Source organism: Mandrillus leucophaeus, unplaced genomic scaffold, assembly GCF_000951045.1.
Source record: "Mandrillus leucophaeus isolate KB7577 unplaced genomic scaffold, Mleu.le_1.0 Scaffold420, whole genome shotgun sequence".
NCBI lineage: Eukaryota > Metazoa > Chordata > Mammalia > Primates > Cercopithecidae > Mandrillus > Mandrillus leucophaeus.
Window position 1 is genome coordinate 1,305,340 of NW_012104477.1, and position 16,229 is coordinate 1,321,568.

Here is a 16,229-nt window from a genome sequence, read left to right on the forward strand (position 1 = left end):
TCGGAGTCAGCCCCGCCGGGTCGCGCGCCGTGCCGGGGAGCCGGAATTGAGCCGGGTGGGGTGGTGACTCCGGAGAACGCAGGATCCCAAGGAGACAGAGAGGACGAGAGCTGGAGGGGGATCCGGAGAGCGGCGGAGGCGCTCCGAGAAGGGTGGAGTAGGACATAGCGGGCACACCTGGAGGGGAGACGGGCGGGGGTGGCCAGGACCTGAGCTGGAGCCTGGGAGCCCCGGAGGCCAGGCAGGTGAGGCGGGAGACCCGGAGGTGGGGGTGAGGTCCGGTTAGTGGGAGAGATCCGGAGGTGTTAAGTTCTGAGCTGGGCTGAGAAGGTAGGCTGGGAGAGGAAACGGGCTCTCAGTGGGAGACGCAGGGTGATCAGCTGGCGGGGGTAAGCTGAGGGAGGACCCAGGGCCAGGTGGAGAGCCGGCAGGGTTGGGGGCTCCCTAGGCGGCAGGCAGGTGGGCTCAAGGGTGAGGCTGGTTTTTTGTTTTGTTTGTTGTTTGTTTTCTGTTTTTGAGACGGAGTCTCGCTCTGTCACCCAGGCTGGAGTGCAGTGGCATGATCTGGGCTCACTGCAACCTCCGCCTCCCGGGTTCAAGTGGTTCTCCTGCCTCAGCCTCCTGAGTAGCTGGGATTACAGGTGCGCACCACCACGCCCAGCTAACTTTTTTATTTTTAGTAAAGATGGGGTTTCACCACGTTGGTCAGGCTAGTCTCGAACTCCTGACGTCGTGATCTGCCCGCCTCAGCCTCCCAAAGTACTGGGATTACAGGCATGAGCCACCGCGCCCGGCCTGAGGCTGATATTAAGAAGTGAAGTGGGATGCAGGTGGAGGTGAGGAAGAGTCTGGTGGGGAGTTATCTCAGAAGTGAGGCCAGCACAGGCTGAGCGCAGCCCAAGGGCGAGAGGGTGCCCACGGAGAGGACGCTGCAGTGAGGCCCTAGGCCACGACCCAGGGGTGCCTCTGATGGGGGAAGCCCCTCCCTGGGGGTCACCAGAGCCATGCTGTCCCGCAAGGGCATCATCCCTGAGGAGTACGTGCTGACACGCCTGGCGGAGGACCCTGCCGAGCCCAGGTACCGCGCCCGCGAGCGTAGGGCCCGCTTTGTGTCCAAGAAAGGCAACTGCAACGTGGCCCACAAGAACATCCGGGAGCAGGGCCGTTTCCTGCAGGACGTGTTCACCACACTGGTGGACCTCAAGTGGCCACACACACTGCTCATCTTCACCATGTCCTTCCTGTGCAGCTGGCTGCTCTTCGCCATGGTGTGGTGGCTCATCGCCTTCGCCCACGGCGACCTGGCCCCCAACGAGGGCACTGCTGAGCCCTGTGTCACCAGCATCCACTCCTTTTCATCTGCCTTCCTTTTCTCCATTGAGGTCCAAGTGACTATTGGCTTTGGCGGGCGCATGGTGACTGAGGAGTGCCCACTGGCCATCCTGATCCTCATCGTGCAGAACATCGTGGGGCTCATGATCAACGCCATCATGCTTGGCTGCATCTTCATGAAGACTGCCCAGGCCCACCGCAGGGCCGAGACCCTCATCTTCAGCAAGCACGCGGTGATCGCCCTGCGCCACGGCCGCCTCTGCTTCATGCTGCGTGTGGGCGACCTCCGCAAGAGCATGATCATCAGCGCCACCATCCACATGCAGGTGGTGCGCAAGACCACCAGCCCCGAGGGCGAGGTGGTGCCCCTCCACCAGGTGGACATCCCCATGGAGAACGGTGTGGGTGGCAACAGCATCTTCCTGGTGGCCCCGCTGATCATCTACCACGTCATCGATGCCAACAGCCCACTCTATGACCTGGCACCCAGCGACCTGCACCACCACCAGGACCTCGAGATCATCGTCATCCTGGAAGGCGTGGTGGAAACCACGGGCATCACCACCCAGGCCCGCACCTCCTACCTGGCCGATGAGATCCTGTGGGGCCAGCGCTTTGTCCCCATTGTAGCTGAGGAGGACGGACGTTACTCTGTGGACTACTCCAAGTTTGGCAACACCATCAAAGTGCCCACTCCACTCTGCACGGCCCGCCAGCTTGATGAGGACCACAGCCTACTGGAAGCTCTGACCCTCGCCTCAGCCCGCGGGCCCTTGCGCAAGCGTAGCGTGGCCATGGCCAAGGCCAAGCCCAAGTTCAGCATCTCTCCGGATTCTCTGTCCTGAGCCATGGTCTCTCCGCTCCCCCCACACGCGTGCGTACACACAGACCGTGTGGTATGGTATGTAGCCCAGCCAGGGCCTGGTGTGAGGCTGGGCCAGCCTCAGCTCAGCCTCCCCCTGCTGCTCATCCAGGGTGTTACAAGGCACTTGTCACTATGCTATTTCTGGCCTCAGCAGGAACCTGTACTGGGTTATTTTTGTCCTTGCTCCTCCCAACCCAATTCAGGATTGCCTCACCCCTCTCCCCTGCCCAAGGCTGCAGAGGCTGTGGGAGGTGCTGGGCCCTAAAGCTGTGTGTCCAGCCAGTCCTAGCTCCCCACGATTGACCAGCCACACACTGGGCAGGTGGCTAGGGAAGAACAATCCCCTGAGGGCTGCTGCTTTGCTTCTTTGGCTTCAAGAAATGCCTGTGGTCAGGCCCCAGCTCTCCTTGGTCCCTGAAAAAGCACCCGGCTAAGGGTTGGGCCTGGCCAGCAGTTGATGAGAGTGTGTTCCCACTGGAGGATTGGTGCTGTGAAGCCTACACCGACAGGGACAGCCTGGGGCTGACGGGGCTCCCCTCCGAGGGCCAGTTTCAGGGCTGGAAGGGGAGGAAGCATGGGAAGGTGACCTGAGGAGGCTTGGTTTTGCAGAGCCCCGCTCAGGCACAGGGAGGAGGAGATGCCAGTGCTCCTGCCTTTTGCCACATCGGCCTCCTGCAATGAGGGCTCTGTGGGCTGGGGCTACTGCCCCTGCCTACTTCCCACCTGTCCCCAGAGGCTGAGGAGAGGGTGTCCTGTGCCCACCACACATGATTAGGCCTCAGGCCCAACTCTGGTCCTGGCTGTACGACAGTGGCTGCCACTCACTTTGTCCACAGGGTGGCTTGGGGTTGGGTGTCTTTGGGTTGCTGGAAAAGGTGTGGGAAGGTTCAGGATGGTGGGAGGGAGTGAGGTCCCTGAGGTGAAGAGGCCCTTGGTCCTAACGGGTTTGACCCGCGCCTGGACCCTTGGAGCAGTGTTGTGTGAACTTGCTTAGGACTCTGCCTTCTCCGTTGTCAATAAAGCCTCCCCCTCATGACCTAAACTCTGGGCTTTTCTTGCTGGGGAGCAGCAAGCATGCTGGTGGGAAGGGAGGCAGGGACTGGCAGCTGCCACCCCCTTCAAGAGGCGCCACAGACCCTAGCACGGAGGCCAGGGGAGGGATGGAAGGCTGGCACCTCTTCCCCCAGCTCAGGGGGACTTTCCCCCTCCTGCCTCAGGTGGCCCAGCCCTGTCAGCCTGTCTGGCCAACTCAGCCTTTGGGCACTCACTAGGCTCTGCAGCCCTGGACTCTGTCTCTACTCCCAGGGACCTGCTGGAAGGGTGGAGTGCCCAGGGAGAGGGGTAGAGGTGTCATAGGCATTAGTGTAGTAATTGGAGCCCTCTCGAGACAACTGCCTGGGTTTGAATTCTGGCTCTAGCTGTATGACTTTTGTCAAGTAACAACCTCTCTGTGTCTCAGTTGCCTCATCTATAACATGGATGCTAATAGTACCTACCTCATAGAATTGTTTTGGGAGTAAACGAAAAACATGTAAAATGCTGAAGTGCCTGGTCTACAGTAAGTGCTCAATAAATGTTAACTATTGTGATTGCTGCTGAATCAGCTACATGATGAGAAAACTGGCCAAACAAGTGTTAAAGAGAGACGGTGCTTTTATTTTGCCCTTGGTCATGTTTATTTGCCGGGTCTTTCTTTCCACACCATGCCCCCTTCCCAGCTGAGACTATGATTTTAGGGGCTGTGGCAATGCCTGTGACCTGGTCTCCTTGTCTCCATCTCACCCACTGCAATCCATCTGCCACGCAGCCTCCAGGGTGGTCTTAGAAGGGTGGGTCACCCCCCACCCCCACCATGAAATACCTTCGGTAGTCCCCATCACCTCTGGGTCAAGGCTAGCTTCTTAGCCAGCCAATTCAGGCTGTGACTGCCTCTCCGGCTTTATGGCCCACTGTTTTCTTGCCAGGAGTCTGCACTTGCCCACCCACTTCCCTGGGTACCTCGCTGTCCTATCCCTCCTGGCACATAATGTTGAGCTTCCTACCTCCCAGACCTCGCTTATGTTATTCCCTTGGCCTGGACTGCCCAGGCCTCATCTCTGTCTGTTGAAATCCATAAAAATCCAGGCTGAATGATGCCTCCTCGAAACCTTCCCTGATTTCTCTGGAAAGGAAGGTCCCTTCCCTCCCCTATGCTATGGGCATTCTCCTTTTGCCTACGTTTAGGGGTCTCTCTCCCCATCCCCAAGTCCATGGCTTCCTGAGGTCAGGGACTGGGACTCAGCACTGTGGCTGGCTTACACGGAGTAGGTGCTACATGAATGAAAAATGAATGAATGAATAACGGATGGATGTGTACAGGACAAAGTCAGGGTTATTGCTACAGTGTGAGGCCTGCAGACAGGGCATCAGTGAGGGTCTGTCCCAGGCAGCTCCAGAGGCAGGGCCAAGGGGCCAGGAAGTTGTCGCTGCTGGTCTGAGCTCTAAGCTGCCCCCTCCCGGCACCCATGCAGTCCCCAGCGCTGATTCCCTTCCTTGCAGAGCTGACACATTTCTGGTTTAGAGGGTAAAGGGGTGAAAGCTACTCAGAGTCAGCCTCAGCCTAGCATTCTAGGAGGCTGGCTCTTGCGACTCAGCTTAGCTGCCCTTAAGGCCAAGGAGAAGGGCCAGACTCACTAATAAGGACCTGCTGGCAGCACCATCCTTGGAGCCCCATCCAGAGTAACCTTCCTCCACCCGCCAGGGACCTTAAGCTGCTGTTGAGTGTGAAGCCCACAGAACTGAGGGCTTAGCGCCACCTGCTGGCCACAAAGAAGACTTACTTCAGCAGAGAAAATCAGGGCCACTGGTCCTGGCTTTTCCACCAAACCTGAGGGAGACCCCCAGCCTTAAGGCATAACCCAGGGCGGGGCTGGAAAGCTCCAGGCATAGAGAGGCAGTTCGATCAAGCCTCCCTCCTCCGCGAAGGTGTTCTTGCCCACTGTTGGTGCTACCTCCATCTGGGGGTACCCTTTCTCTATGGCACTAGCCTCAACTGGATCAAGAAGTTCACCTGAGTGCTACTCAGCCCAGCAGGAACTTCTGTGATAATTTTGTTTGTGATATTCAGCCTCCAGGACTGCATTCATTAGTCATCACATGACAGCAGAGGAAGCAGTCCAGCCCGTCCACACGCTATGTGCAGAGCTGGCTCGACTACAGGGCCCCTGAAAAGGAGAAGGGAAGTACCGCGTGTCACTGTGGCCCAGCAGGACTATGAGAGAAGCACCATTCTCCTTTGAGTTTGTAGATGAGGAAACAGGATCAGAAAGGGTGGTGTCTTCAACCATTCAGGCTTCTATAACAAAATACCATAGACTGGGTGGCTTATAAACAATAGACGTTTATTACTCACAGTCTGGAAGCTGGGAAGTCCAAGATCAAGGTGCCCGTGGATTCAGTGTCTGCTGAAGACCTGCTTCTTAAATGGCTGTCTTTCCCCTGTAACCTTACATGGTGGAAGGTGTGAGGGAGCTCTCTGGGGCCTTGTTACACAAGGGCACCAATCCCATTCACGAGGGCTCCACCCTCATCACCTAATCACCTCCCAAAGGCCCCACTTCCAAATACCATCACCTTGGGCATTAGGATTTAACATGTGCATTTTAGGGGGACACAGACATTTAGCCTATAGCAGGAGGTAATTTGCCAAGATCTCACAGCTAGTAGGAGACAGGTCCAAGATTTCAGTCAAAGTCTGTCTAATGCCACAGCCCTGCTCTTCCCTCTCCCTCTTCCCCACAGCACACAGTCCCAGTGACCCAAGCTCCAACTTTTAGTAGGGCTGCACCTTGTTGTGTCACATTCACCACAGGGAGAAAGCTGTCTCCAGACCAAGGGCAAGAGGGAAGGTGGAACTCAGCAAGCCCCTGGGCCTACCTGAGATCCCAGATTGGAAACTGGCAGCAGGCTTGGCTGTTCTGTGACAGCCTAGATTATGTCCAAAACACCTATGGAGTCAGAACAACCTCATTGGCACTTTTTCTGGCCCACGTGCATGGTGAGCCCTCCATCTTCCTCCTCCTTACAGGAAGACTGAGGTCTTTGCCTTCCAGGCTCTTCTCCCAGCCAGTCAATTGGGCACATCTGCTACCCATCTGTCCCCAACTCATATCAATGGTGTAAGATGTGTCCTGGGCCTCAGTCCTGAGCTTCAGAGGGAAGGCAAGCCAGGCCACCCTCTTCCTGTGTGCTACTCTAGAAAAACTAGCCCACTCGCACACTAGAACCTGCCCAGGCCTAACACCTGTGGATTCGGCATCTCCAGCCAATGTCACCATGAGACCCACCCAAGCCCCACTAATGTGCACCTCTGGCCCTTCTGCTGGAGAGGACTCACGCAGCTTCTCCAGGGCCCACGCTCTCTCCACGGGCAGGAGGCTCTGTCCATCTGAGCTCCTTCCCCACATCTTTTTCTAGGGAGAACTTTCCCAGGGAGCTTGCATTCACAGGAGGAGAGCCACCCTGACACTCCACAGGTCTCTGGGCTCCCCAGGGCCTCTGAGGTCTCCCCAGGCCCAGATAACAGACACTGTGTTGTACCAAGTGTCCAGATAACTTTAGAAAGAAGACATTAATTCCATTCATCAAAGTCATGTTGACCTCAGGTCCAAAGAACAACAGATTGATTTCAGCTTGAAAGAAGCTGGGGAAAGGAAGAACAGTGGGGTTAGTCGGAGCTGGGCCACAAGTACCTTTTGTTGTGCTGGATTCTGGGTTATTGGCAGCCCCCCTGCCAGATCTATCCACCTAGGGCACTGACTCTTTATGGGAGGGGAAGCAGGTGCTACCCACACCCTATTCTAGTTCCACTCTGGGCAGGTCCAACTCTGGAGTGATGTGAAGAGCAGGCTGCCTGGACTGGCCAACCTGGGTCCAGGAGTTTGAACTTCTCCCTTTCCCCTGACCTCAGTTCCTGGCAGGCACCAAGGCCAATGAGTGGAACGAGTAATACAAAGTGCCTGTGCAACTCCACAGCTTATTACCTTCAGTGGGGGAAGCAACAATGTTCGGGTATGCAGCACAGGTTGGCACTACCTAGAAGCTGTCTATAGCTTATAGGATCCAGTTAACCCTTTTGTTAGTCACACACCTCCCCTTCATGAAATACTGTTCCCTGCAGCACAAGTATGTCCCAACCTCCTCCTCCCCAGATCATCAGCCCCCAACTGAAGCAAACCAGACTTTGGGTAGTCTTTCCTCTGTTTACTCTTGACTTCATTTGATCAATTCCAGTTTTTTTCATAATGCCATTATTATTGCGAGAAGGGGAGTAACTTCAAGGTAATCCAGAGAGAAGCAAATGCAACGCAGTTCTGACTGCGATGCAGATTCCTTTTTGTTAAATGTCGACTGTCTCCTTGGTTTCCCATTCACCTGGGAAGTAGAAGAATAAAAATCATTCCATAGTTCCATCCAAGGAGGGCGGCTCCAACAGTGTGCTCTTGAGCAGGCTGTCTGGGTCATCAGGAAAAGTCACTCCAGTTACTCACGTATTCTCTGAGAAACCTTGTCATCTCTGCCATCTGTCTCTGTGTAGGAACTGCCAAAGTCCTTCAGTTCCCCATCTCAAATAAGTGGTGAATGGGTTACTTCCCTCATTCGAATCCTTCAGTCCCTCCTTGTGTCAGTTTGGATCTTCCAGGAAGCAGCTTTCAAGATGGAGTCAGAAGTACAAGTGAGTACTTAGGGGTGGTTCCATGAAAGATAAAGGAGAGAGACTGTAGCGGGGAAAGCCTCAGACCACAGTGCAGGCTGACTGTGAAGGGAGAGGCAGGGGGAATGAGGGAGGACTAAGATGAGCCTCAGGCTTCAGTACAGTAAGTCCTCATTTAATGGAGTTGATAGGATCTAGGAAACTATGACTTTAAATAAAATAATGTAGAACAAAACCAATTTTCCCATAAGCTATAAGAAAGAATTAAGTTCACAGCGTATTTCTGGTCATAAAATACATCAACATTCTAAATAAGGACCAAACACTTCAATATTTAACACTGAAATAAATGTTTACATATACATTTAAGAATGATTACTAGGCCAGGCACGGTGGCTCATGCCTGTAATCCTCGCACTTTGGGAGCCCAAGGCAGGAGGATAGCTTGAGCTCACGAGTTCGAGACCAGCCTAGACAACATGGCAAGACCTTATCTCTACAAAAACACCAAAAAAATTAGCCAGGCATGGTGACCTGCGCCTGTAGTCTCACCTACTCAGGAAACTGAGGTGGGAGTATTGCTTGAGCCCAGGAAGTAGAGGTTACAGTAGGCCAAGATTGTGCCACTGCACTCTGGCCTGGGTGACAGAGTGTGAGACTTTGTCTTGAAAAAAAAACATTACTAAAAACAAATAATTATTCACCCAATGATTCCAGTTCAGAGTTGTGGGTGGCCAGAGCCTATCCCAGTGGCTCAGAGCACTAAGTGGGCATCAACCCTGGAGAGGATGGCATCCGGCTGTAAGGCATGCTCACACCCACACCCTCACTCAGACTGGCACCATTTAGACACCCCAATTTACTGAAAGTGCTCATCTCTGGGATCTGAGAGGAAACCAGAGTACCTGATGAAAACCCATGCAGAACATGCAAACTCCACAGAGCCAGTGGCTCAGGTTGGGAATTGATTTTTTTTCATCAATGTGATAACAAAATGACATCAAACAAAATGATGTTATTCTAGCACCTAATACACAACTCTGAGGAAGTCGTGGCCATCTCAGATCCCCGAGATCAGCAGCTGGAGATCTCGGGATGTAGTTCAGTATTCCAGCATCAGCTCCCAACACGGAGCTCCTGCCTTGCTCAGTCAATGGCAGGAGCAGTGCGGGGAGAGCAGGGCACCAGCTGGAATACTGAAGCAGATCCCTGAGATCTGCAGCTGGAGCCCGTCAGCTGACTGCACTCCTCACACAGGCTCTCTCTCGAAGGGGGCCTCAGAGGCACATCTCTGTGGCTACCACACTCCTTTTGGTCAAAGCTCAGGTTCCTGAGGAGTTGTAGCACTTAGCTTATGCTGTGTTAACAAAGCCAGTATAAAACAGTGGCTTTAAAAAACATTTTAAATATTAATGTATTAATAAAAATAAATATTTAAAATGTTTTACATATTAAAAGTATTTTCCAAGTATTTGAGAGTTGGCTCTGCCAGCTCTGCTGATCTCAGATTTGCTCACATGGAGTCAGGTGGCCGTCATCTAATCTAGCCTGGCCTCCACTGGAGCAACAAGGATGTGGGAGCCAGCATCTCTCATCCTCCAGCAGGCTAGTCTGGACCTGTCCTTCTCTCAGCACCATTAGAAGCACACAAGGAAGCAAATGAAGACACACAAGGCCTCTTGGGGCTTACACTGGGAACTGGCACGCCTTCACTGCTGTCTCCTTATGTTGGCTGAAAGACGTCACATGGTTGGAGACACTGCAAAGTTACACAGCAATGGACATGAATGCAGGGAAGGGTGAAGGACTGGAGTCATCTTTTCAAACAACTACAGAATCCAGCTGATCATAAAGGATTTGTTTTCTTTTTCCGTAAGTATCATTGCTGATGTTGCCTAACTAGTTTCTTCCTTCCTCCTCTCTCAATGGCACCTGAATATCAGAGTTAGAGAAAGGCAAGAAATATGACAACAGTCACAAATATCATAAGAAACATTTGAAAACCACTTTTTATCCAGTTTTCTCATTGTCTTAGATCCAACAGGAAGAAGTCCTGTGAATCTAAATGGCCAACTTTAGATAAAGAGCCATTTTTCTTAATTGATTATTCCACTTCTCCTAAAGTATTTATAATGAGATGTACTAGCTGTTGCGCAGATTTTGCCTTGACAGGCCCATAAATAATTGAGGGCCCTTTTATTATCTAAAACTATTTTAACCAACACATTTTCACAGGTCTCTTGGGCCTCTAAAGCTTGAGCTGTTTTATTTACTATTTGGGCCATAGTCAGGGATAAAAATGTTTAGAAACATGTTTTAGTTTAGAAATACCTAGTGAGGGTTAGAAATTCTTAGTCAAACTAGTGAAATCTGATGGTAAGTTATTGATCAGATAAAGTATGAGGAATTCCCCTCTCTGAGCCATAGTTTCTAAATGTGTGAGAAAAACAAGCAGCCCACACATAGTTCAGGGCCTGGTCTGAACACTCAAGTCTGGTTCATTCACAGAGATATAATACTTGCTTAGTAACTTGGAGAAACAGAGGGAGGCTTTACAACACATCACCCCAGAGTCACAAACCACCATACAAAGGTCAGATGGCATGTGACAGCTAGGTCCTCTGTGAAAGGAAACTGGATTGGAACAGAGCCAACATTCCCAACACCTGATGGTGAACAGGGACTGACAAAGTCCTCTCCAGCAGGCCTGTCCCTTGAGTCTCGTAAGGTTGGCAGCAGCCGCCCTAAAAGCTTTTTCCTAGCCCAAGACACAGGGCTGAACTTTGCTTTGGAGCCCCTTACCTTTTTCCAACGAATCCAAACAATTAAAAAAATCAAAAAAATTAAAATCAATCCAACAGCAATTAATGGAATAAGCCACCTATAAGTGGAAGAGACATCTGTCTTCTCAGATTCTGCAGAGAGAGAAGGAAAACATTAACAGGAAACCTATAGGCAAGGGCCAGAGAAACCACACAACTGCTGCTGGGATCTGTGTGGTTGTGTCATCCTCCTTGTCAGAGATTTAACCACCAGCCCTCTACCACATGTCTCAGCGTCTCCATTCCTATCACATATACCTCCACACACTGAACAGTGTATGTAGCGCTTGCCAAAAATATGGAAGATGAACACCACATACCACATAAGTGTGCCACCCTCATCTTCAAACCTTCTGTAATAGGACACCATCTTCTACTCCTATGTGCATACCACACAGACAACACCTCATACCATACATGCAAGGTATATTTCCATTTCATACTCCCAGTGGACACACATACCCTCCCTGCAGCCCTGCACACACCACCCATACACACTCCTAGTCCTTACTTCCAAGAATAATTCCTCTCTCCCCAGGACCATCCTGGGCCCCATCTGGCATAGTCTGACCACATTCCTCAGTGCCCCCAGTCACTCCCTGCCTTCTTTACTCCTCTCAGACCCAGGGAGATGCATTTTACCAGCAGAGCTACCCCTACCCAAGACCAGAGCTATGACCAGGGCATATGAGCTCAAAAAGCCTCACCCCACCAGCAGGAGTGGGTCTGCCGTGAACTGTGTTTTAAGGATCCAGTGTGCCTGGGGAAGGCACTGAGCATTTGCAGAACCACTCTACTGTAGCCTCCCCATCTTGGGACACAGCCCATAAAACAAGACTACTGGCCAGGCGCGGTGGCTCATGCCTGTAATCTCAGCACTTTGGGAGGCCAAGGCAGGCGGATTACCTGAGGTCAGGAGTTCGAGACAAGCCTGACCAACATGGAGAAACCCCATCTCTACTAAAAATAGAAAATCAACTGTGCGTGGTGGTGCATGCCTGTAGACCCAGCTACTCAGGAGGCTGAGGCAGGAGAATCGCTTGAACATGGGAGGCAGAGGTTGTGGTGAGCTGAGATCACGCCATTGAACTCCAGCCTGGGCAACAAAAGCAAAACTCCATCTCAAAAAAAAAAAAAAAAAAAAAAAAAAAAAAAAAAAGACAAGACTACTGATTCAGCCTCCACCAGCCTACCAGCCAACAGTTTACAGTGAACCTAGAGCCTGACTAGAAGGGCTGCTAGCAGGACTGGTCCCTGGCCCCTGATGGCCCCTTATCCTCAGGGAACATGGGTAGGATACTGTCCCCATTCCCCTAGCAGCTGGCAGGTTCCCTATTTCAAACCATATGGACCATCCAAAACCCTGAAGCTGCCATGAGCTGACAAGTCGCCCTGCTCCACCTGATGACTATGGTCACCACTCTAGACCATCTTCTGCCCAGGTGTAGGGACCTAAGCTGGACTGCTGACTCTGGGGCTGAGCTAGGCCAGACCCCAGCTTGGTCCTTCCAGTCCAAGCTTTCTCTCCTTCCCCTTCAGTCCACAGCTAAGACCCCGGGCTGTGTGGGAATAAGTCTTATGTTACAGTCCCTCAAGGCAGGGAAGGAAGAAATGTCCAGAAAGACCCTTACCAGAAAGACTCTGCCGAGGAGCAGTCAGGTTAAAGTTGATGCTCACAGGAGTATGCAAGGACTCATGCTGTATCACACATTGGTAGACAGTCCCAGGGTCTTCCTGAGAGGAGTTCAGCTTCAAGCAGCTAGTGATGTTAAATGTACCATCCATATTCTTGATGGTGGGACCAGTGATGATGTTCTCAGAAATCACTACGTGATGGGGAGACTTCTGGGTCCTCTTCTCCCATGTTATATTAATATCCTTTGGATAGAACCCACTTGACTCACACATATATTTGCCTTCATTCTCTTTCACCACCGCTTGATCCTGAAACAATCTGCTGGTTGGGGAAGCTGCCAGGGAAAAAAAAGTCATACAGAGTTGGGCCCAGCAGCCTTTTATCGCTGCCACACCTTAAGCTAACTGGCTTCTACCATACCTTCACACCTGTGCATCACTGCTCCTGTAGCCAGATAAGACAAAAAACACAGGATGCCTACTCTTTTTAAAAGATGGGGACTCTGAGGCATAGATAATGCTGCAACCATGTCCAGCAATGAGCTGAAGATTTACAATATCAGACTGGGCACTCCTTAAGGGTAGGGAGGGATTAGCTTATTATCAGCCTGACATCTGACCCATGGCAAGCCTTCAGGACACGCGAGTGACTGAATGCAAGTCAGCTTGGGCTAAATATTCTGGGTATATCGGTGCCAGTGCCAACCGAGTGTTGACATGCTGTGACCCCAACTCTCATAGCAATTTTGTAAAGCAGAGTTTTCTTAAGCTATGTTGTGCCACAGACACCTTTCATAATCTGAGGAAAGCCTTGGAACACTGTTGTGGTAGAGACTGCTAATTGCTCTTCAATTTCTATTCTATGCACTTTTAGCTGGCCATGACATATCCAGATTAAAGCTGTATCACCCAACCTCCACTGCAGGTATGTTTGGCCATGCAAACTCAAGGTCTAGTAGGTCTGGAATTAAGCAAAAGTGGCAAAAGCAACTTTTAGAAAGTATCCTTAAATTAAAAGGATGTCTTAAAAGACTGTCTCTTTCTCTCTGTCTGTCTCCTTCATATTTCCTGCAGGATGTCTGGAATACTATGTGATGACTGGAGATGGATAGGCCATTTCCAAACACAAGGTGGATGATACATACTGAAGATGGCAGAGTGACAAGATAAAAGGATCATGGGTCCCAGATGATCACAGAGCTATCTGCCATATCTGCCGTTGGCTGGCTACATCAGTTCTGAAAGAAAAATAAACTGCCATTTCCAAAACCACTATTGACTTCCAGTTTTCCCTCTCACATGAGAGGTCATCGCTCCCACCCTATAATAAGAACAAAAGCTGAACACATTGAAAATCAACCACTTTTCTTAGATTCTTCGGAGAATTGAAGTGACAGGGCAAACTGCGACTCAGAAAGCTGGAGAAAGAAGGAGATTAAGAAAATTACAGCTAAGATAAAATTGCCTCATGCAGAAGCTGCTGGAGTCATAAACTGGTAGAAGTACTTAAGCAGTAACTCCGACAAACTAGTAAAGGATGAGTGTGGACTAGTTTGAGAATAAAAACCTCCTCAGGTTCTGGTCTTAGGGATGCTACCATATTTTCATGGGTTTTCATCCTCAGGACCCAGTCTTGGGGATGCTACCACACTGTCATGAGTTTTACCTCCAGGAACCCCAACAGATTCTCACAGTAAAGAGCCAAGAAAAATCTCCTCTTCTTTCTGGGGGACGGAAAGAAGTAATCATTTTAAAATACACCCAGATTATTCCCTCCATCTCAAGGGAAGATGTCAGAGCCTTATCTGACCTGGGAGACGAAAATTAGGCAACTCCAGCTGTCTACAGCCTTTCTGTATCACTTAAGAAGAGAGAGAAAGAAAAGGCTAAGAAACACTTCTGAAGGTCACAGTCCAGGGGCTCAGGCCACTAAAAGAATAAGATTAATTATAAAAGTATAAACAGATTCTCCTTCAACACTTTACTACCACATCAACAGGGATCCAGTATAGTAACAGAAAATTACAAGTGAGAGAGCTACAAGGCACAGACCCTATTTAAGGAGTTCATAAGGAAACTCAAAGACAATAGGAAAGGAGAGAAAAAAGCACTAGAGAAACTGAAATCTCTGGCACCTATAGCTATAATAAGCATTAAACGCAACCCAGTTCCTAGCCAAATTAACATAAAGCTTCATAATAAAAGCCTGATACACAATATCTCTCTTTCAACTGAAAAATTACAAGACATGCTAAAAAGTACATAAAAACCAAGTAAACATCAGACCCAGACTCAGGTATGACACAGATTTTAGAATTATCATATAGGGACTTTTAAAAAACTATAATTAAAATGTTAACAGCACTAACAGAAAGAGCAGATAACATGCACAAACAGATGGGTAATACAAGCAGAGTGATGGAGATGCTAAGAAAGAACCAAAAGTGAATGCTAGAACTCAACATATCATTAAAGAAATGAAGAATGCCTTGAGTGGGTTCATCAGTAGACTTGAAACTGACAAGGAGGCTGGGCACAGTGGCTCACACCTATAATCTCAGCACTTTGGGAGGCTGAGGTGGGTGGATCACCTGAGGTCAGGAGTTCGAGACCAGCCTGACCAACATGGAGAAACCCCATTTCTAATAAAAATACAAAATTAGCCAGGCATGGTGGCGCATGCCTGTAATCCCAGCTACTTGGGAGGCTGAGGCAGGAGAATCACTTGAAACTGGGAGGCGGAGGTTGCAGTGAGCCGAGATCGCACCACTGCACTCCAGACTGGGCAACAAGAGCAAAACTCCATCTCAAAAAAAAAAAAAAAAAAAGAAAAGAAAGAAAGAAAGAAACTGATAAGGAAAGAATCAGTGAGCTTGAAGATGTTAATAGAAACTTCCCAAACTCAGAACGGTGTGGTGGCTCACGCCTATAATCCCAGCACTTTGGGAGGCCAAAGTGGGCAGATTGCTTGAGGTCAGCAGTTGGCGACCACCCTGGCCAACATGGCAAAACCCCGTCTCTACTTAAAAAACAAAAGTTAGCCAGGCATGGTTGTGCACACTTGTAGTCCCAGCTACTCAGGAGGCTGAGGCGCAAGAATCGCTTGAACCTGGGAAGCAGAGGTTGCAGTGAGCTGAGATCCTGCCACTGCACTCCAGCCTGGGAGACAGAGTGAGACCCTGTCACAAACAAAAATTTTAAAAAAAGAAACTTCCCAAACTGAAATACAAGGAGAAAAAAGAATTTTTAAAAAACAGAATATCCAAGAACTGTGGGATACTACAAAAGGTGTAACAGATATATAATGGGAATACAAGAAGAAGAAAAGAGAAAGGAGCAGAAGAAATACTTTGAAGAAATAATGGCTGAGAATTTTCCAAAATTAATGATAGACACCAAACTACAGACCCAGGAAGCTTAGAGAATACCAGGCAGGATAAATATCCAAATATGCCTATCCACATCTAGCCATATCATATTTCAACTTTAGAAAGACAAAGATGGCCAAGTATGGCAGCTCACTCCCATAATCCCAGCACTTTCAGAGGCCAAGGCAGGTGGATCACTTGAGCTCAGAAGTTCGAGGCCAGCCTGGGCAACACGGCGAAATGCCATCTCTACAAAAAATACAAAAATTAGCCATGCTTGGTGGCACCCACGTGTGGCCCCAGCTACTTGGGAGGCTGAGGTGGGAGGATCACTTGAGCTTCAGCCCAGTAGGTCAAGGCTGCAATGAGCCGTGATCACACCATTGCACTCCAACCTGGGAAACAGAGTGGGACCCCATCTTGAAAGACGAAAGAAAAGAAAAAGGAAAAGAAAGGAAAGAGAGAGAGAGAGAGAAAGGAATGGAAGAAGGGAGGGAGAGAGGCAGGGAGGGAGG

The 16,229-nt window shown here is 50.2% G+C and overlaps 2 protein-coding genes across 3 annotated transcripts in view; one reads left to right on the forward strand and one right to left on the reverse strand.

The window, feature by feature from the left end:
- On the forward strand, nucleotides 1–3,832 carry KCNJ11 (potassium channel, inwardly rectifying subfamily J, member 11). Of its 2 annotated transcripts, XM_011992948.1 has the most exons (3): nucleotides 1–245; nucleotides 1,020–1,078; nucleotides 1,250–3,832. In XM_011992948.1, the coding sequence occupies exon 3, from the start codon at nucleotides 1,266–1,268 to the stop codon at nucleotides 2,175–2,177; it is 912 nt and encodes a 303-aa protein (XP_011848338.1). In that variant the 5' UTR covers nucleotides 1–245; nucleotides 1,020–1,078; nucleotides 1,250–1,265; the 3' UTR covers nucleotides 2,178–3,832. The 2 variants fall into 2 exon arrangements, with proteins under 2 accessions (XP_011848338.1, XP_011848337.1); XM_011992947.1 differs by having other exon boundaries at nucleotides 219–245; nucleotides 1,020–3,832.
- A 1,037-nt stretch (nucleotides 3,833–4,869) lies between these two features.
- The window catches only part of NCR3LG1 (natural killer cell cytotoxicity receptor 3 ligand 1), a 30,293-nt gene continuing 18,933 nt past the window's right edge, over nucleotides 4,870–16,229 (reverse strand). Inside the window, exons 3-7 of the mRNA XM_011992965.1 lie at nucleotides 12,343–12,681; nucleotides 10,692–10,804; nucleotides 6,573–6,790; nucleotides 6,113–6,183; nucleotides 4,870–5,063 (exon numbers count right to left, since the gene is read on the reverse strand). Coding sequence (XP_011848355.1) covers nucleotides 4,870–5,063; nucleotides 6,113–6,183; nucleotides 6,573–6,790; nucleotides 10,692–10,804; nucleotides 12,343–12,681 — 935 coding nt within the window. The remainder of the gene's footprint in view (nucleotides 5,064–6,112; nucleotides 6,184–6,572; nucleotides 6,791–10,691; nucleotides 10,805–12,342; nucleotides 12,682–16,229) is intronic.